General features: G+C 32.2%; 1 protein-coding gene across 1 annotated transcript in view; it reads left to right on the top strand.

Moving 5' to 3' along the window:
- The window catches only part of LOC140443752 (uncharacterized), a 255,377-nt gene that overhangs the window by 162,793 nt on the left and 69,434 nt on the right, over positions 1-23,150 (top strand). The window contains exons 7-9 of the mRNA XM_072535170.1: positions 1,493-1,688; positions 2,425-2,702; positions 9,017-9,208. Of these exons, the coding sequence (XP_072391271.1) occupies positions 1,493-1,688; positions 2,425-2,702; positions 9,017-9,208 (666 nt within the window). The remainder of the gene's footprint in view (positions 1-1,492; positions 1,689-2,424; positions 2,703-9,016; positions 9,209-23,150) is intronic.

The following is a 23,150-nucleotide window of genomic DNA, read 5'->3' as shown; positions in this document are numbered from 1 at the left end:
TTGATTCGATATTTGATTCAATATACGATTCGATTCGATAATCGATTCGATAATCCATTCAATTCGATGATTTATTCGATTCGTCAATCCATTCAATTTGATAATAGATTCGATTCGATATTTGATTCGATTTGATATTTGATTCGATTCAATTCGATAATTTATTCGATTCGATTCGATAATTGATGCAATTCGACAATTAATTTGATTCGCTAATCCATTCAATTCAATAATTGATTCGATAATCGATTCGATTCGATAATCGATTCGATTCGATAATCGATTCGATTACCGTAAGTCAGGCAGTCAGATTATTTCTGGTTCTTCCTGGTCTTCGAGGAGAACTCGACGAATTAACGAAGTAGATTGGGATGTTATCTATCATGAGACTTTATATCATTGGACATAGGCATCATGTAAAAAAACAATTATTTTGAATGACTATTTGGAAATGAGAAAGATTTGTAGTTCTTTGATTTTTCATTATTTAACTGCTGTCAGTAAGAAACATTTGGTGCCGCACCACACTCAAACAGTTCAATGCAGGTAACTTAAATTTGATATGGAACATCGTGATTGGTGATAAAGCATAGATATATTGCTATGATGCCAAAACAAAAAAATAGTCAACGGTGTGGGTGTTTTAAGACCAGCCTAAACCAATAAAATTAATCGGCGTTCACAGCGTTGGCCAACAAATGAGATCGAGTTTTTTTTGGAAAAAATGGACATGTTGGCACATTTTTTTTAGGAAATGGTAGAACCGTCAATCTTCAATGGTATACAACTGTTTGTTTCCCAGAATTGATTTATGAACTCCTCACAAATAACCGGAATCGTCGCATCCTCTGGCGTAAAGACAATGTCAGCTGTTACACGGCTCGCCCAGCATCGTAGTAGTTGAAGGCGAAAGATATCAATTTAGTGGGCCATCCTACATGTAGTCCGTACTTGGCACCGTGTGATTTCTTTGCGTTTCCGTGAATTAAAAACAAACTACACGTTTGACGACAGATAAGGCAAGCCCAATAAATATTATTCTACCCTATACTCATATCCTATTCTAGAGACATAAACAAAAATTATTTTTATTTTCCAAAGATTATTGTAATGTACTAAATTGACGTTTAAAAATTAAAAAATAATTTTGAAAAAAAATACATTTTTAAATATAAATATACATTTACATATAATTTAAAATTATAAAATAAATAATAAAAAATAATAAAAGAATTAATACTAGTTTCTGGAGAACCTGTATAGTTTACTTAAAAAATGTATTTTAGCATTTTCTGTTTAAACTGTATTTTAAGTTTTTTTTATCTATTTGATAAATTAAAAACAGTGGTCTATTACGTTTTGTTTGGTTTATTATAACCATCTAAAACCCTATGATATTTATCTAAAGAATAATCCAAAATCCAAAAAACATTTTTAATACAACTACAAACAATTGTGATGTATTTTTCTAATATCCAAATATTTTTTATAGGGAGATATCGAGATGATAAAAATCATTCCTAGACCTGATGACGCCTACGAAATTTGTAAGAAATATGCTCCTGATTGCTTCGGTTCCAGATCAGACAATAATTTTGGTGTCGCCGGTTCTTTTACTTTTAACCAATCAAATAGTGAAAGCTATGAAGAATATGGCAGAGCAAGAGGTGATTCTTATGATACAGAAGGTAAGCAATGGAATGTTCATTTTAACTGTACCAATAAATTTTGCTAGGTAAGGAACCATAAAATCTTGTTTTTTACGATTAATAAAATATTTATGCAGTGAAATACGTCTTCATATAAATTCTTTTATTTTGGTTTTCACGTTATTTACCTGTTTTGGTATTCTATATTCGACAAATATATTTGAATCTTATTCGAATGGATATTTTTCAGAACAGATAATACCAGATGATTAGAACAATACGATTATCATGCCAATACACAAAAAGGAAATAAAAGTGAATTAAACAACTATAAATAGGGCGGCTACACCAATTCTATAAACTTTTAACTGAGACAATGACCTACAAATTCACAAATAAATTATATTTCCTTAATTAGCATGATAGTTTCATTCGAGTAATCTGTTGAGATTATTCCAGGATGCTTATCGTATACATAGTACGGTTTAGAGAAAGGCACATTTTTTTTATTTTGTCCTTAATTGACTATAATGAAAGCAAAAATTCTTCTCAGGAGACCCTGGTTGACTTTTTTTACTTTTTCTAAGGTTTGCTTACTACAGGAGGAGTGAAGATCGGTGAATCGGTCTGTGGGATATTTTCGTTAATATCTGGATAAGATGAGTTATGCCTTTTTACTCGATTAGACGATCGCAGTAGCCCAGTGACGATTTTAAAAACTTTAAGTACTAAAAATAAAGATATTTAAAATACATTTAAATTTTTTACTTTTCAGGTACGAGTGCCATAAATTATCAAGATAATTTACAAGGAAATAGAAGAATTACATTTCAAGATAAAACGCTTTTGCATGGTGTTGGAACTGTTCAGTTTAACCAGGAAAGTGATCATAATTCTGTCGATTTCGGCCATCGAGCTTCTGCATCTGGTGTCGAGACAGCAACCATTGGAAAGTTTGAAGACGAAGATTTTACTACCGAAGCAAATATAAATTATACAACACAACAACCTATAGAAGTAGATTTGATTACTACAATATATCCGGATTATGAGGTAAGAAAATATTCATTATATATGTATGTATGTAAATTAGTTCTACAGGTCTTGTAAACCAATAGCCCGATGTAGCTAAATTGGCGATGAGATCCTTTAAGATCCATAAGAAACTCTTCTTTAACTTTTATCCGATTTATATTCTCTTTTCTTTAACTCTTTACCTACGTTTGTCGTCACTTTGCTATAGACCCAAGTTGTTCACAGGAGTATTTTCTTTCAGGATCATAATTCTTTTTTTACGTCGAACATAAAATATATTATTATGCTAGAAGTTTCTTTACCTGTAAGATTCTCATTCGTTCTTGTTCATTTCCTTTTTCTTAAATTATTTGTTACTCAGTCACTTTAGATATCCTACCACCACCACAGTTTTCATGTCATCCTCGGTTAGTATTCATTTGTTTTCCCGTTTAATAGTTATATGTTTTTTTTTGGTAATATTGCATTTAACATTATTTGTAAATATTTACCTTAATCGTAGACTTTTTGGAAAAATGTTTTGTCTGATATAAAATTAGTCCTAAATAACTTGGTATCTAGTCACTATTGTAAAGAAAATTGGATGATTGTCAAACTTCAATATGTTATATCTTATTTATCAAATATTATATTGAAGCTATTTTCTTGTGACATCTTAATACCCATATTTTTTAACTACGCTCCTGGGACGACTTTATTGGAAGATATGTAGTTTTTTTCTGAAAAATGGCTTTGGCAGAGCCAATTAGCCAGAATATGTAGTTCATTGGTTAAATATAATTAACTTTAACATAGGGATAAGCGTCCGAATATTCATAACATATGATTTGTCTTTAAAAAGACAACCACATGCAATGATGACATTAAAATTCTCCTGTTAGTGAAATAAAAGTCAAACAGCATATCGAGGATGCGAGGAGATAAAATCAGAGTTATTGCTTGTCAAATATAATGTGTTCCTTGGCCGATTTAAAATTATTCGACCACACAAGTCGAACACAATTCGTCCTTATTATTTCTTGGCCCTTCGAAGTGCAAGGCACTTGTATAGTCTGCGACAAAGTTTTTTTTAATTTACTTATGTTTAAAGTTACTGTGTGTTGAAGAAATATCGTATTACAATAGATTTGACTTTTTAAATAATTATTGTTAAGTATTTTAAATTATAAACATGGATTTTCATTCAAAATTAGAAGGCAAAGTCTTGTCTGGACAAACGAGGAAGGTAAAAGTAAATGTAATTATTTTTATGCAGAGAGAAGCGATGCAAAACACGCATGTTAAAGATTTTAAAAAAGTTCAAGAGCGTGATTCCTTAGCAACAAGAGTAAGTATAGCCACTATAAAACGGATCTCTTGTGAAATGAAAAATATAGAAGAAGGTGCTTCTACATCATATTTTCGACGCCTAACAAAAGAGTGAGATCTGCCCCAAAATCCAACTTGGCGATTTTGACAAAGGTTTACTTCGGCGTATAAGTCACGGCGTATAAATTATTATGTCACGGAAAAACGAGTTCCTACATTGCGACATATAACAAAAAAAATTAATGATTAATATTACGACAACTCTAGTATAAAAATTAAGTAATAAATGTTTCGTCGGTATGTTCCAGGTATAAGATTAACTACTGTTCTTTTATTCTTATACAGTTTACTGTAATTCAAATTTAAAGCTTTCATCTCTGCCAATATTCCTCTTATAAAATTACAGAACGAGACATTTATAGAAGTGTTCGAAAAAACTGCCGCTTCAACATGACTGAATGGTTAATATTAATGAGTCAAATAAAATATAATTATTAGAAGAATTTTTTTACCAAGTAACAAAAAGAACATATTTTGTATTTTGAGAAAAATTTTCGAAGGAAAAATTGAAACGTCAAAATAACATACAATAATATCAAATTCCATTATAAATAATATCATAGAAGTTCCATTAATAAATAAGGTCACTCTCTGTAAACTTGTAGTATGGAGTGTACCAACGAGGCGAAGAGACCGAGCGCATTATGTATCTCTTTTCCTCCGAATACGTTCTCCCTTAATTTTCTACGCACGTGGACAAATTTGTCAAGTATCACCTTAAATTTGACAAGCTGTATGTATTAATATTAAGCGTAAACTAAATACACCATCATTGCACGTGGTGGTCTTTTTAAAGACAAATAACATGCTATGATTTTTCTGACGGGTATTTTTAACATAAATTTGATTTCATGTAATCGAATGAACTACATATACAAATAGCTAAGATGACACGTCACGCAATTTTTACGGGACGATAACTCCTAGCGCCACCTAGGAAAGAAATCTAAACTACTAATGGATATTTCAATCATACATAATACTTTCAAAAGTTATGCATCACCTCTCGTATTTACGATTTTTACACTTTCATAAATCCGCATCCTTATCACATATATAAGGTCGATTTATACATAGCCGTACCGTGTCCGTTCCGTGTTATAACAGAGCCCGACAAAAAAAACAATAATGCACTCTTATGAGAATATTTATACATTGGTGTTTTCCGGACAGAGTCCATCCGTGATCGGCCTGAAATTAATCCCAAACGATATTTTTGTTTTCGGCACTAGCGATCTACGGAAATGACACGGACCACACGGACTTGTATAAACAGGATTTTATAGTTTCATGAACGTGAGTGCGTAAACAGACAAGCAGTAGATGTTGTGCGGTTAGTACGTTATGGCTTTTATGTGTCTTAAAGAAAAAAGAAAAAGAAAAAAAAGAGTACTGGACATTCTAAAATATTCGTGAAATTTTGTTTCATCGTCCAAAATATCTCTATATATTTTTAATTTTCCTTCGATTTGTCTTTTGTTCCACATTCTTTCTTATTTGTTTCCGCCTTTTATGCTCTTGCTCTTCATCAAGTAATAATGCCAACACGGTGAGATCTTCTATAAAAGCCTCCATATTTTCAACTCTCTTTTACACAGAAATATGTAATAACTTTTTCCTTTCTATTCGGTTCGGTACGCACACTGCTACAACACGGTTGTATGTAAATATAACATTAAAAATACCCGGACTCGACACTGACACGGAACGGACACGGCACGGATCTGTATGAATCGGCCATTAATAGGCCTTTTTCATATAAAATACAGCTTTTTTGTTTTTTATTTAATTTAAATACCCATTTAATTGATTGGGATTTGTCGAGGTGTAAACATTTTTTGAAAAATTTATTCTGGTAAAATTTATCAAAACGTGATTTATATCTAATGAATCGGAATTTAATTTCTGAGTTGGAACATGCAAGAATTATAACTTTACTTGAAGAAGACCATTCACAGGGATTCGTGACGGAAAGAGTGGGTGCTTCTCAGAGTGATGTCTTTCTCAAATTCTTTTATATCTGTACCAGCCCTCAAAAGAAACTTTAGGCATGCTATAGGAGTCAGAGTATCGTTCGCTACAATAAAAAGAAAAATTTTAGAGTTAGGTTTGAGAAATCGTCGGCCAATGAGAATTCCTCACCTACAACTTAAACAGGTTATGCACTGTCTTCAGTGGGCTCAAGAACACATACAGCTCCCCCAACAGTTTTAGATTTTTGTGCTTTTTTAAAACGAGACCAGAATTTGTTTAAATAGTGATAGCTGGGGAAGTTCTGTTTGGGGAGAGACGATAAGAGCTACACAACTAGCACATGTCCGTCTCATACTTCCTTTCGCTGGTGGTAGGGTTATGTTTTGGGCAGGTATTATGGCAGTAGGACGCACGGAATTGATGGTTATTGACAGGACTTTAACGGACAAAGGCACATCACACATACTTTAGAACCTCATGTGAGAGTATGGCAAGGAGCTGTGGCTATTTACATTTATGGATAATATAGGACCCGCCCACATAAGACCCGCCGGTCAAGCGCTTAATGACTATCTTGACACAGAAGGTATTGGCATCGAACCTATCATAAACTTCCAATTGCTACAGGAAATGAATGATCGACTTGTTAGCAGTATAAGAGTTCGAATCCAGGCTTGCATTTACGCCCATGGTGTATATGTGTAATACACGATATTAAAGTTATTAAATACAATTTAATTAGAAATAAATTGTTTAGTTTTTAATTTTTTATTTATTAAAAAAAACGTATTTTTTTTAACAAAATTATCTGTCAACGTTATGATCTTTTTTTATAAATGATCTATAAGAGTAGTTTTTGAAAACACTTAATAATAGCGAAAATTTTGGGTGATGCATCAATTTTAAAATTATGTGTATTTTGTTGTTGAAACGATACGGTTGATTTATTGCTAATACATTCTATAAATTAATGATTCAAATATCCTAACTCGGAAATTTTACTACTTCATCGGTAAGTAATTTTTTTGCAAAATATATAGGTTACTGTAATTGTAAGGTAATATTTATAAAGCAAAATAATTTAAAACTTTCTGTTAAAAATAAATGGGCTATATCGTTTCTGCCTCATTTTCCATGTAAAATCCCATAAGAAAATGCTAAAAAGTTCATTCTGCTTATTTTTGAGCGTTTTGTGGTGATGGTAGAATAGTTCGTCGGATCGTGACGTATGATGATACATCATTGGAAAGGAGAGTGAGTGGCGAATATGTTGAGATAGAAAAAACATACATGGCGGCATTACCAAAAGGGCATTACATCATATCTCCGTTATTATTGGTCCCATTAGAGCGTATGATGCGAAATAAAAAAGAAGGAAATAACAAATATATTAAGATAAAAAAAACGAGGCGACTACCAAAACGGCACTACACAGTATCTTCATTATTAAGAAGTTTCAAACTTAGCGCTTGCTTTGGAAAAATTAAGGATCGAACCATCTATATTTGATAATATTTATTTTAAAGTAAAGGACACTTGTGATAAGCTTCAAATTGACATTCGCAGCCCGAGAAAATATAAAGTTTCGACTAGATTAAATAATACTGGCAATGCATTTACAGTCAACGATAAAAAAAAGTGAAAATTTGTATTTTATCCGCTTTTAAACCGAATGATTCAGTCATTAAACAATAAATTTGACCAAGATTAAAAAAAATATTTATTTAGTAGGCAAAATCAGATCTTTAAATATGGATGAGCTAGAAGATCAACATTCAAAATACACCTTAGAACATTTTGATTTGAATTCTTCAGAATTAGAAGCTGAACTAAGTCTTTTAAAAACAAGAAGAGTAAAAAAAAGATTGGATGTCTTAGCATAATAGAAAATCGATGTTTCCAGTGTCTAACCAACTACTTGTACAATTTCCCACAATTTCTGTAAAAAGTTGTATTTGTGAGAAAAAATTTTCAAAGCTGAGCATAATTAACTCGATATTTCAATCAAAAATGCTACAGGACTGTTTGGAATATCTATTGGTGCCTTCTTTTATAAACAAGAACTTTCTCTAAATATAGACAAAGATAGTGTAGCTAACGAATTTCAAAAAATCGTACAATTCCAGCGACAAATGGTATTGTTATATGTTGTTATAATACTTTTTAATGTTAATCTAAATTTTTAATGTATTTTTTATATATGTGACTGTAGTCATCTACATTTTTTTAAGGTTTCGCAATAATTTAATATAACAACATACGTAATCCGTTTCAAAAATTTGCCATTCCGATTTGCAGCATTGGAACCCACACTAAAAAACCTGGCAACGCCTATGAAAGAGTGGACATTAAAAGTAGCAACTATAAAAAAGTGAGAGGCTTTGGAAATGTGGCTGTACCGACATATACTGAAAATACCTTGGACAGACAAAGTGACTAATACAGAAATATTGGGACAAATGGGTAAAGGGACATAATTTGATGACAACTGTTAAAAGGTGGAAAGCTTCATATCTGGTCCATGTGTTGCGTAATGATATAGTCTACTACAGGTTATAGTAACAGGCTAGATTGGAGGAAGAAGAAGGATGGGCAGAAAGAAAAAATCTGGTTGAAAAACTTAAGGAAATGGCTCCAAATACCAGAAGTCTCAAACAATACATGTGGTACAAAACATATCGTAGGGTGATCGCCAAAATTTGATAGAAAACTTCACATTAAAAAGATTTAATATATTGTCTATGATGCTAAAATGTATCATGTGGAACTTTACTATCCATATCAATGTCTTTAGTTTTCCTAGGTACTCCTTTCTGTGTAAATTAGGAAGATATTTAATTTAAATTTAAATGTCTAAATTTTGTTTATAACCTATAATCTATATCATTTTATATTGATTTTAAGATATAACAGATAATAAAGATTAAAAGTTTATTAAATAAAAATAAATTTATGTAATTTTTGAAAGGTTCTTATGTATTACTATCCAGTTTCCAGAAACAAACATATCATCACAAGGTCCCGATCCTTATGCTGGCATAAGAGGTCCACCTGGCGTTCGTGGCTATCCAGGACCTCCAGGTCCGCAAGGTCCTATTGGCCCTAAAGGTGATCCAGGAAGAGATGGAATTTACGGTACACCAGGTGTACCAGGGGCTCCAGGACATGTATTCTTAGTACCAGTAAGTACTTTAAATAAAAAGTTTATTTTTCAACATTTATGTACTAAATCGTAAAAGAATATAAATTTAAAGAAATTGGTATGTAACAGATACTTTTTATTTTAATAAAACATTTTTTAAACGATATCGTAATTTCCAATGAATACTATTTTACTATTTATTTTCGCACAAAATATAATATACCTATAATATATATATATATATATATATATATATATATATATATATATATATATATATATATATATGTGTGTGTGTGTGTGTGTGTGTGTGTGTGTGTGTGTGTGTATTTTAATGCAAACAAAAAGTGAAGCACAAGGTTAAACTAAAAGTTTGAGATGGTGAACTATTCTCCTATTTTGTAAATTATGTAGCATGTCTTGTTCTTTACTAGGTCTACTGATCCCCTTCCAAACTGTCTAATGTCTTTCGTTCAGCTTTGCGTTAGATTCATTTTTGGAAACATACAACAAAAATTCTACCCCTAAGCATTAATAGCTTAATAATCTAAATGTTGCAGACTCCTTTGGTTAAAAAACAAAAGGATAATCATGAATAATGGGAGTATATATTCATTACTGTAAAGAAAACATTCCATTTATAAATACTAATCTATAAATGACTATAAAATTAAGTTAATAGAGTTAATAATTAGAGTTAATAAACTACATGTAAATATTTTTTTAAATATTGGCTATGAGCACGTACACTTGGATGTATAGTAATTTTTAGTCTCTGCCAGTCGGTCAAAATTTAACCAAAGTACCAAAAAATAATTACTAAAATTGCCAAACAGCTCGGAGGGATCAGCGAACAGAGTATTTTACAAATTAATGAATATACACACCCATGATTTATGATTACTCTTATTCTTTTTTCAATAAAAGAAGTCTGCGACAGTAAGTATATTTGGACTATCAAAAGCGAGAGGTAGAAACATTTGTGTTGTATTTTTCGAAGAAAGAAGCTGGCGAAATATGCCAACGCTGAGTGAAAGAAGTAAAGTAAATTTTATGTTAACACATAATAAAACATATTTATAGTGAAATGCAGAAAACATTCACAGGTTCTTATGAAGTAAATTTGATATAAAATACATGTCGTGTTATTTAACAAATAAGTTTGGATTTTCGAATTTTAGGATAAATGTTAATTTTTTTCATAAAATTGGAATTTAAAATTTTGGTGAGAGCGCTTGGGCAGTTTAATATTTGGCGAGAGTAGTACACACAACGTAAGTGAGGGGTGCAAAATCAAAGGCGGCAATCTCCAATTTTTCCTGTTTTGAGTTACGGACGCCATCTATTGCGTTTTTTTTTTTTTTTAATATCTAGATAGAACTATTTGTAAAAACCAAAAACGGTCTTAACTTTATACAAATGAAAAGTTCATGTTGGGATCAAAAGTAAGGATGGGAAAAACCTACCGGTTTTAACCGAAAACCGGTTTTTTTACATCGCAATAACCGGTTTTATCGGTTGTTTTTTTGTCTCGGTTATAACCGGTTTTTTATTTTTAATGTAAAAACCGGTTATTAAGTTTTTATGGTGATTAGGATTAGGTTAGGTATTATTTTGGATCCCAATCATAATTATTATTCTTAAGTAATTATTCCAAACAAAACCATAATTCAAATTTTATTTTATTTTATTAATACAAAAGCAAACTGAAAGTGCAAACTCACATCAGCCAGAAACAATTTTTTTATAATATTTCGTTCAAAAGGTATTTGTAATCCTAATATTTACATAAGAACTGATCTGGTACATCATCTATTTTTCACACTCGACTCTTGACATTGAAAGTGGGTGAATGGGTTTCTCTGATTACCAAAAGTAATGTTCTGACTATGAATATCGAATTAGGCACCGATTACGAATACGAATCTCCAAGGATTTCCCTACGTTTTCAAAACGATACACCCATAGAGGAAGTATTAAATGAGTTAAAATGTACCTATTATACAAATATACAAACGTGTTAAAAGTAATACATGATAAATTTTTTTGATGGTAGTAAAAATAAAAGATGAATTGCATTATCCAATTTATTTTTAAGTAAAATATTTATGTTGATATTATTTTTTTTAAATCCCATTTGAAAGAATCCTGAGAATTTTTTATAAGTTGAAATGGTTGGGGTAACAGGAAACAGGGAAACAGGAGAGAATCTCTCTCCTGTTACCGACTATAAACTATTTGTCCTTGTTTAGTGTAGTGTTATGTACAATTTTATGTTTATTTTTATGTTTACGACATTCTGCGATCGTTGGATAGCCCAAATTTGACGAAATGCCCCTGAAGATGCTCTAGGAGGCGAAAGTACTTGGGCAAGATTTAATTAATAAAACTGTGCTCGATATCTGCCTTTCATTTTATCAAAGTTCATTTATTTGAGCATTCAACCTTATATCAATTTACATCCAATTTAGGCTCGGAAGTTAGGACGTACCTTACCGAAATCGGAAAACTTTCTCCTTCCTGCTCCTTCCAGAATGAAGAAGTTAAAGTAAGTTTAAAATCAAACCATCTTTGGTCTTCACACGATCTGGGGTTGGTGAACGGTGATTCCAGTTCAAGTTCTCATGACACACGGATTCAAAGTTCTTTTTCAAATGAACTGGCTCTATATCTGCAGCAGCCTTTGCTTCTGAGATTAAGTGATCTGTTTTCATTCTGGGAGCAGAACAGAACTTGTATGCCAGGCTTGGCTTTTATAGCTAAAAAATACATGTCGTTGTTCGGTGGCATCAGAGAGACTGGTGTCATCATTGAATGATATTGTGTCAGATGAGAGAAGCTGCTTAACCGATCAACATATATATGAACGAGTTTTTCTCAATAGGCTTCATAAAAAATACTGGCCAACACAATGCTAAATCCATTTCATATAATATGACCTATTTGTCACCTTCTAACTTATACTTTTTTACTTAAAATATTACTTCATTCTACTTATATTATACTTTTATTGTATATTATTGCAATATGTATAATATATTAATCTTTCGCTATATTATATTTAACAATAATCAATAAATATATAATAATTAACAGAATAAAATGGTTTTATTAAAAATTGGATTTTATTTATATTGATATTGATGTTCTTCCGATAGTACCTTCTAATTTTGATCATATTGATATTGAGTCGAATGAAGTATCGCAAACTAAAGTGCATTGTAAATGTAACTTTGTAACCTATTGGATTAAAAAAAAACCGAAAACCGGTTTTTGGAAAAACTGGTTTTTTTGGCCGGTTATAACCGCTAGGTTAAACCGTAAGCAAAAAAAACCGGTATAACCGAAAACGGGCCAATACGCTGCGGCCAATAAGAACCACATAGCGCACGCACGTGATCAACACAAACATGATTAGATTTGCCGTTATATCGTGCTATTATAATTTGTATTAGTTTCGGGAGTTGTTACATTGCTTTTGTGCTTTTCCTAAACTATATTTGTGTCTAATAAATTAGTTTTATTTACAAAAAACCTATTAATTTTTTATCATGAAAATTAATGATTCTCTTGTCACAAAAAAAGGCATGGAAGCTAATAAGACAACCTGAAAAAGGGAAGAAAAACTTTGCAAAACGTCTAAGGTGAGTACTTTTGTAAATGTTATAATAAAATTTTGTTAAAATTTTAACCCATTTCAGTACCTATGTTCATAATTTTTTAAATATGCCAGAATACCCAACATGTGGTCTAAATTAAAAAACATATAAGTGCTACTTGCTGGAAATGAACAATATACAGACATTTCATAGCTTATTCTATGAGACCAAAGAAAAAGCGACTCAAGATACCTTTATTTTGAAATACTGCATGAGTCGTACTGTCCGTCGTCGGCCGAAAAATGAAAAGTATTCTACAAATAAGCACTAGGTAAAATGTTTTATCCGTAATTTTTTATCCAAGGAGAAAGTTCCAGAGTACCAAGCAGCTTTTTTCAACGTGCTAGGCATAACAAAACACAGGCTTTCCTATATAATAAAACGATTTATTAAAACAGGCCAAGTACCTATTGAACGCAGAGGTAGTGATCGAAAAACTGCGAAATATCAGGATAAGTTGAAAGGCGTGCAAATTTTATAAATCAATTAAAATGTACTGAATCCCATTACTGCCGTTCAGTCACGAACAGAATGTATCTTCCATCTGAACTTAGCGTCTCAATATTGTATTTAATGAACACTGCTCAGACAAATTCATCGAAGACTGTGAAGAGACCGTATTGTCACTATATATTTAACAGAAAATATAATTTGAGCTTAAAACTCCAAGAACAGACATTTGCTCAAAATGTATAGAGTTAAGTGAACGCATTAAATTCGAGAAAAATGAGCAATCTAAAATTAAACTAATGACTGAAAAACGGCTCCACAAACTTCGAGCGAAAGCATTTTTCCAATTTCTTCAAGAAAGCAGAGAAGACCTAGTCACTTTGTCGTTTGACTACCAAAAAAAATTGGTCCTCCCCAAAGTTCCTGATTAAAGTGCTTATTATTCAAGCCAGCTTTATTTTTATAATTTAACTATTGTTGAAGGTTCGTCAAAGTCCTCAACTCAAAGTGTTGGACTGAGAACATGTTTGGCAAAGGATCAAATGAAATTTCCTCTGCAGTCTTTCGTCGACTTAATGACACTGATTTTGGCAACATGTCAAAGAAGGTACGACTGATCGCCGATGTATGTAGTGGTCAAAATAAAAACTCAATAATGATTGGTATGTGCTGCAAATGGCTAGCCGAGAGCGCACCACCAAATGTTAATTTACTTGAGTTAGTTTTTCCTGTAGTTGGTCACTCATTCTTACCAGCCCATAGAGTTTTTGGTCAAATTGAGAAGAATTTACGAAAACGAGAAGTAGTAATGACGATTGGCGAATACAAGGAAATTATTTCTAATTTTCTACGGGCGTTGTTATGAAACAAAGCTGTGTTTACGATTGGAAGTCTGCTGTTCAAAAGGTTCTTAAACTAGTAGCAGCATGGGGTTTTCAGTTTAAGGAATTTTAAAGGTACATTTTAAAACAATGTCGGACAGGAAATGTTTTAATACGAGGTAAATACAAAAACGATTTCGGATCTTTTGTAAATATCACACGAAAAGGCTTGATTAGCATGATTTATCCAGAAAAACTTATCCTCGATGCTCACAAAGTAAATAATTTAAAACTGCATGATGTGCGAAATCTTTTGACTAAACATTTTGGTTTAGACTGGACACAACTCAATCAGCCTAACTAAATAAAAAGCTTTTTCAATGTTATGAACAAGAAGCAAACCAGAACTACTTGGAGAATCCTGTTCCAGAGTTAGAGTCTGTCGACACTTGTGAATATATACCCGAACTTTCGGATATTTTAGTTTAAGTGAAAAATGTATATAAATTGTTTATATATTATATTATTGTTCAATATCAAAATATATTTTTTGTTTATCATTAAGTAACTGACCAAATGATGTTTTATTAGTTTTAAAACTTGCAATATCCTTATAGATCATTTTCATATCCGTCAGTCTTCAAGCATTGCAAACAAAAACGGCAATCTCCAAACTAACATATTAAAAAAAAGGAAAAGAAATAATTTCTTAAGCCCCTCTTTCTGGACATCCAATCACAAACCAAATTGTATATCAGTCCATATCAGTTTTATTGTTTTAATTTAATTTTGTTGGTTTCTACAGTTTTTCTCAATTTCTCAAAATTATGGAAATGGGAGATAGATTGTCGACTTTGACTTTACACCCCGTCAAGTGTATTACTAATTGCATTGCTAGGAACTGTTATGTATATTCTCTGAGTTTAAATTTAATCTCTGAGAAATATTATTTATAAGCAAAGCTATATTACCGTTGTATGTTAAATTGTATTTATATTCCAATTTTATTTTACGTCATAAATTTAATTGTGACATCTATACATGCATGAACAAATTAGTACAGAAGTAAACTAATTTATTTTTTAGTTCAGACATTACTCCCTAGATGTCAAGCAAATGTAACAGATTTCAAAATATGGATTTTCCAGGACCGCGGTTTAAAATTTATCAATATTTATAAAGTTTTTAAGTTAAGGTTTAGTATTTTTCGTCCTATGTTTTTTTGCCAATTTTTTTTGACAATCTATAATGTATCAACTAGTGAATTTCAAGCAATTAAAGCACAAAATACAATTGGCGATTTGGACATAATACAATTTTTTATTAATTTCAAGTCAATTTTAAGGACAACAGTATAAGCATAAAATATGTCACAGTTTCAATTTTAAGTCCACACAAGTTATGGTTATTATTTGAACAAAACACAAAATAAAATAACAATTTTTATTGATAAAGGAACCTTTAATAGAACAAAAATTAGACTAATATTGTAGGTATTCAATGTAAGTTACAAACAACAATAAATCATAAACTAAATCAACACAAATTACTGGGTACGGTTATTATCATCTTCATATATGTTGCTATGCGTTAGGTTGATATAAAAATCATGTAATTGGTTTGGTTTCATGTAATCAAGTTTTTTAATATTAGCCTTATTAATGTACATGCCCCAACAGAGGACAGGCAAGACGAAGAAAAAGACAATTTCTATGATGAATTAAAAAGAACATATGACAATTGTCCCAGAAATGACATTAAAATAGTAATCGGTGATCTGAACGCAAAAATCGGAAGGGAAGAAATATATCTACCGCACATTGGTAAATATAGTCTCCATAATAATACTAATTCAAATGGACACCGAGTAGTCACCTTCGCAGCCTCAAAGAACATGATCGTAGGAAGCACATGTTTTCTACACAAAAAAATACATATGGGGACTTGGACCTCGCCTGATGGATTAACGAACAACCAAATTGATCATGTGATCATAGATGCTAGACACTTCTCCAACCTTATGGATATCCGCACCTATCGAGGCGCCAATATTGATTCAGATCATTTTCTAGTTGGCACAAGAATTCGGGCTAGAATCTCAAATGCGAAGAAGGAGAGAAGTACCAAAACAAGGCGCCTTAATATTGAACTCCTCAAAAACCCGCAAACGGTAGAAAGGTTTCAAAACTATATCGAAACTAAATACATAACTAAAGAGAATCTAACAATTAGTGAACAATGGGAAATGTGTAAAAATTACATAAAAGACGCAGCAAATAACATTCTAGGGCCGCAAAGACCACCACCACACAATGAGTGGTTCGATGCTGAGTGCGAGGACATTACAAGAAGAAAGAACAATGCATATAAACTGATGCAGCAAAGAAGAACCCGAGAAAAAGAACAAAAATATAAAGATCTCAGAAGAGAAGAGAAGTACATCCATCGGAGAAAAAAGCGAATTTATGAAAATAGAATATTGGAAGAACTTGAGGCATTAAAAAAGGAAAATCAAACAAGAAAATTCTATAAAAATCTAAATAAAGCAAGAAAAGTATTTAAACCAAGGATCGGACTATGTAAGGATAAGGAGGGGCATATACTCAATACAAAAGAAGATGTATTGAAAAGGTGGGTGGAACACTATAAAGAACTGCTTACTATCGAAGTAAAAGATCCAAATCAACCACCCCCAGGAGCAAACAACAATACATCATTGGAGCCTCCATCAATTCAGGAAGTACGGGATGCAATAAAACACCTAAAAAATAATAAATCTCCAGGAAGTGATGGTATACCCGCGGAACTTATTAAATGTGGAGGTGCTATTCTGACTAATCATATATATAAAATCATACTGAGAGCCTGGAATGAGGAACAAATCCCAGAAGAGTGGTGTATTGGGATCGTTTGCCCGCTACACAAAAAGGGCGATGAATTGGAATGTAGAAACTATAGGGGAATAACCCTCCTTAATACAGCATACAAAATATTTTCGAGTATTTTATATGGTCGCCTGAGTGAATAATCAGAGGAACTTCTTGGCGAATATCAAAGTGGTTTTAGGCCTAGTCGATCAACAACAGACCAGATCTTTGTGCTAAGGCAAATACTGGAAAAAACCAATGAATTCAATATCGACACATACCATCTTTTCGTAGATTTTAAATCGGCCTATGATAGTGTCCTAAGAAATAAATTGTATGAAGCCATGGATGAATTCCACATCCCCGATAAACTGATAAGATTGATTAAGGCTACAATGCGTAAAGTTGTTTGCAAAGTCGAAATACAGGGCGAACAATCACAGGCATTTGAAACGCATGTTGGGCTGCGACAGGGAGATGCGCTGGCGTGTCTCCTTTTCAACATATCTTTGGAAAAGGCGGTCAGGGATGCCCAAATAGACAGCAGAGGAAACATTTTTAATAAATCATCCCAAATTTTGGCATATGCAGATGATGTTGATCTAGTTGCCCGCACAACACGCAAGCTAGAAGAAATGTATACCACCTTGTCAAACGCCTCAAAAAATATGGGCCTGCAAGTAAATGAAAATAAAACTAAGATAATGGCATCAATACCCAACAATAGAGCCAGAAACATCGGCCACCAATTCACGGTTGATAATTCTACCTTTGAAGTGGTGGACAAATTCACATACTTAGGCTCCCTGATCACCAAGGAGAACGTCATGACGGAAGAAATCAAGCGAAGAATAATCCTAGCAAACAAATGCTATTTTGGACTGAGTAGACATATGAGAAGCAGAAACTTAAGCCAAAAAACAAAAATAACCATATACAAAACCCTTATACAACCAGTGTTGACATATGGGTCGGAGACATGGACCATTTCCAAGGCAGATGAAAATCTCCTGCTTATATTTGAACGAAGGATCCTGAGAAGAATATTTGGTGGCATCTGTGAAAATGGTGTTTGGAGAAGGAGGTACAACTACGAGATATATCACAGATATAAACATATATTTGGTGGTAAAGACGTAGTATCCTTTATAAAAATAGGAAGACTAAGATGGGCAGGACATCTGGCAAGATCACAGCAGAACAACCCTTCTAGAAGAATCCTTATGTCACAACCTGTGGGAAATAGAAGTAGGGGTAGACCAAAACTCAGATGGAGGGATGGTGTAGATGAGGATGGTAGACAAATAGGCGCAGCAAACTGGCAACAGTTGGCAATGGATAGAACTGACTGGCGTAATAGACTTGGGAAGGTCGAGGCTCTTTTATAGGGCTGTAGCACCAATGATGATGAATTGGTTTGGAACCCATTTCAATAATGTCTGAAGTTGCCTGTATTTGTATATGTAAATTAAATGTACTGCCTGAAATTCTTTTTCCTAAAAAATCAGTTTTAGAGTACAGTGTTCCGCACTTTTCTGCCCTTATTTCTAAACGCCATCCCTATTTTTTTTTTACACAAAAATGAATACAAGATATTGATATACAATTACATAAATCTTTGAAATTGCTTCTTTCCATATTAATCATCTCGAACGGATTAGTTATGGTACACATTTTAGCTAACCGTTGCCAATCACAGGGAGTCATGATTTTAAAACCAAAAGTCTTCTTTTTTTGCATTTTATTAATAAATGGCAAGCATCAACTTTTAGGTGGGTATGAACACGCAATAAGAATTTATGTCTAATGGTTTTCAAAGTTGGAATTTTGTTTAGAGTATCAAAATAACACCTAACCATAATAATATTTTAATTTTAAGATATCAACCAGATAATAATTTCTTTTTGGTGAGGTTTAACACGAGATAATGCCCACTTTAGTATTTCTGATGCCATTTCATTGCATCGCGTCCTGATTTGGACTCGTTCCACATCAAACAAGTAGTAGCAGTATTAGTGGCATCATAAATTGTGTAATTATATGTCCAAAGTTTTAAAGAGTAAAAGTTTTACGCAGTGGTTAACACTAGTGTTGGAAGGCATTTTTGAAGATCGACTCATATCATATTTTTTGTAGAATTTTGTTCCTTTGTGCATATTTTATCTTCTTTCTTTAAAGAGTATCTTCTGGCTGCTTCTTCCAAATGTTCATTATATTTGGCATTTAGTATATAGAGATTCCTTTTCAACATCATTCTGTTCTTTACGTAGATTCACTAAAAACTAGTCACATTGATCACAAGTATCATTATTTGGAGACTTTAAGGAGTAATTGAACTCCGTGTTAAAAATGTCACTATACCTTGGCAATCAGATTTTTATTTGGATTGTTTTCTTCAGACTGTGCTTTATAAAATATAAACATTTTTGCAATAGTAAGCTGACTTCTCAGATATTTTCTGCTCGATCTCTCTTGCAAATAATGTGATTCTTTAACAGAAAATTTCTCGAAGGTCTTGTTTCAGAAATTCTGGTACCTTAACATAGTTTCCATGCTATCTAGTTTTATTCACAGAAATTATAACACCTACTTGTTCATGTGATTTTTCAAAATCACAAAAGTTTAGTTTGTTAAACGTGCAGACTGTTAAGGAAAAATATTTTGCACACACGTACCATGGAATTATTATTGTCAAAATAATACTGTCATGAGTGAACTCTAGAATCCTTATTTGATCCAGTTCTTCATATTTTTCTAAACGTTTGTACCACTTCTATATGCGATGATATAAACTGACGCTTATGGTTTATGTCTTTCGATGCATCCCAAAAGAAAACTTCATGTTATTACTAAAAATACCAAATTAAGACTGTAGGTACTGTTAAAATTGACATTCTGTGGTCCCAGAGGACACAAATACATGGTATAGTTTCAAATTAGCCATCTCTGTTGTTAGTACAGATTAGACTTAGTTCTCAGTATCATATAAAACGGGACTTAATTCTCAATCATTTTCATTGATATCCCCTTTTTGTTTAAAATTGGGCTTAATATACTTGTATTCTGAGGTACAAAACGGGTACAGTATTTATTGCAACCAAAGAAATCAGACTAATTATATCTGTAATTGCAACAAAATTACAAACAAATTGGTTTAATATTTCTGATTTCAACAAAATTTAGCAACCATTAACAGGTCTTTGAGATATGGAATAGTATTTAACCGGTAAGTGACTGGCAAAAAAACCCTTACAATAACGGTATACGTACCCGGGCACCTACAAAATCAATAACACACATTTAAGTGTGAAGACTAATTCAACAGTATTAAATTTTCAAACGACCACCACCAAAGGTTTTGAATCCATTTACTGAGGAAAAATTTGAAGCATTTTTTGGTACCCAAGTGGTGTTCATAAATCTAATAAGGAAAATATAACTGAAATGTGGAAAATGGATTGCTCTCCTCTTTTTCATGCGGCTATGAACCGTGATCGCTTCAAAATGGTTATTCGCGTTGCTAACCAAAACACACGTGCTAAACGTGCAAAAACAGACAAACACGCTCCAATTCGTGATATCTGGACAAAGCTGAACAGGAACTTGAAAAATTTTTAAAGCAAATGATTGCAGAACAGTTGATAAACAATTGTTTCCTTTAGAATACACACGAAGTTTACAAAGTACATACCTTTAAAACCTGCAAAATATAGCATACTAGTTTTTGGGCTTGCGATGCTTCCAATTCTTATCCCATACAAGGTCAATTTTACACTGGGAAGCCACCAGACAGCGAATACCTAGTGAACGTTGTTGAGCGTACAATTTTAGATTTAGTTGCTTCCTATAAAGGTTCTGGGAGGAATATGACAACAGACAATTTCTTCACAACTTCACAACTGGCTCATATATTGAAGTCATGGGATTTGACGTTGATTTGTCACGTGATGCAGGCATCTAAAAATAGATCAATATATTCAATTTTGCATTTACAAAAGAAGAAACTCTATGTTCATATATGCAAAAAAAAGTAAATCAGTAATCCTGATATTATCAATGCATATGACAGATCAGGCAGAGCAAACGTACACTGACAAATTTTTGGCCATTAGCATTTTTTACAACATGGTTAATGTTGCTGCTTTTGGTGCATATATAATATATACATGGAGCAAAACCAAAGTTTAGATCGACTGATAGGCAAAGTAAATTTCTGAAAGATCTTGCAAAGCAGTTATGTATTTCTTCTATAGAAAGTCTTATTGTTATTTCCAAAGTGGTTGCAAAACCTTTTACACGTGTTTCTATGGAAATGGTTTTTGGTCGGCACATAATCCAACCATTTGTCAGGGATAAGCCATCTCCTCATGATTCTGGATGAGAGAACTTCAGAACTACCTACAATAATGACAAAAAAAACTAAAAAAAAAAGATAAGGTGAACAAGACTATCCTAGAGATGTCACGAAACCAGACCTCAAGGTAACTTTAAATTCTAAAAAAACTTTATTCAAAACTACAAAAGGTACCCAGGTACATTTTCAGTCACATAAGAGTTAATAAAAAATACTTCAATATCAATTAAAAGGAAATTCTGAATTGGTTACCATATGTATAGATGGCAAAATTAAAATATTGAATTTATTAAGTATATATATATATATATATATATATATATACAGTATGGTTGAAATGAAAGGAATAAATTCGTTATTTCGTAAACCGGAGACTTTAAGGAAGAATCCTGAAACCCGTCGATTTTTATTTTTAAATAAGCTATTCGTAAGAATTCATTTTTATTTTTTACGTCATATATGTGAGCGTGATGAAGTCATTGCTAAAATTTTTAAATAGAAAGGGGGGTATTGTAATACATCATTTGAAAGGTCTTTTAAATACCTATTCAGCCATATCAATATGTCTGAGTATTTGATGTTTGTAATTGTTTAAAAAAATTATTAAATATTTATTATTACAATAAATATTTATTAAGTATTGATATGATGTATTATTGACACCCAAAAATAAATTTTATAAAGGCCATCACTGGTAATGAAATGTCTTTTTTATCTACTTTTTACCTTTTTAAAAAAAAACTAGTTACCTTATAAATATGGACATTGATAGTTGGACATTTAAACTTAATTATCTTTCTGTCAAGTGATTAATAGTATTATTGTAGTAAACGTATTCAAAAAGTCTTTGTATCTTTGAACATAAAGCTAACTGAAACGCAAAGAATTGAAATTCTCATAATGATTGGTTATGGAGATAAAAATCGTACGCAGAAAGAAGTATGTGCGTTATTTAATAATAAATACCCCCGTCGAGAACCAATTTCACAATCCACTGTAAGCAAAATTGAGAAAAAATTTAGAGATACGGGTCATGTTAAAGATCTTCCTAAAGGTAGTAGAAAACCAATATCTGAAAACCAACAAGTAGACGTACTGTTAGCTTTTCAAGATAATCCTCATAACAGTTCACGGCACGTAGCATTAGATAATGACATAAACCATTCAACAGTTCTTAAACAGCTAAAGAAGGAAAAGTGGCATCCCTACAAAGTAAGTTTAGTACAAGAACTTATGGAAGATGATTTTGATAGACGAATTGAATTTTTTGACATTATAATGGAACGATATAACAGAGATCCGATGTTTTTAAAAAATATTATTTTCTCTGATGAAGCTACATTTCTACTAAACAGTCATGTCAATCGTCAAACTTATCGGTACTGGGCTACGGAAAATCCACACTGGATACAAGAGTACCGTACTCAATACCCAGAGAAAATTAATGTTTGGGTGGGAATAATAGATAATAGGTGTATTGGACCATACTTTTTCGAAAAAAACTTAACAGGTCCTCAATATTTAGAATTTCTTCAAAATTTCTTGCTTCCAGAATTGAACCGGTTGTTTCCAAACAGAAATGATTTATGGCTACAGCAAGATGGTGCGCCTCCATACTATGCTGTCTTGGTACGCAACTACTTAAACAACGTCTTTCCAAATCGGTGGATAGGTCGAAGAGGAACAATAGAATGGCCGCCTAGGTCACCTGATTTGACTCCTCTTGATTTCTTGATTTCTTTTTATGGGGATATTTAAAAAGTAAGGTGTATCAAAATAGACCACAAAATATTAATGAACTGAAAGAAAGAATACGTAATGAGGTTGTTCA

The sequence above is a fragment of the Diabrotica undecimpunctata genome, chromosome 6 (assembly GCF_040954645.1).
Source record: "Diabrotica undecimpunctata isolate CICGRU chromosome 6, icDiaUnde3, whole genome shotgun sequence".
Taxonomy (NCBI): domain Eukaryota; kingdom Metazoa; phylum Arthropoda; class Insecta; order Coleoptera; family Chrysomelidae; genus Diabrotica; species Diabrotica undecimpunctata.
This window is presented reverse-complemented; position numbering and strand designations above follow the sequence as displayed.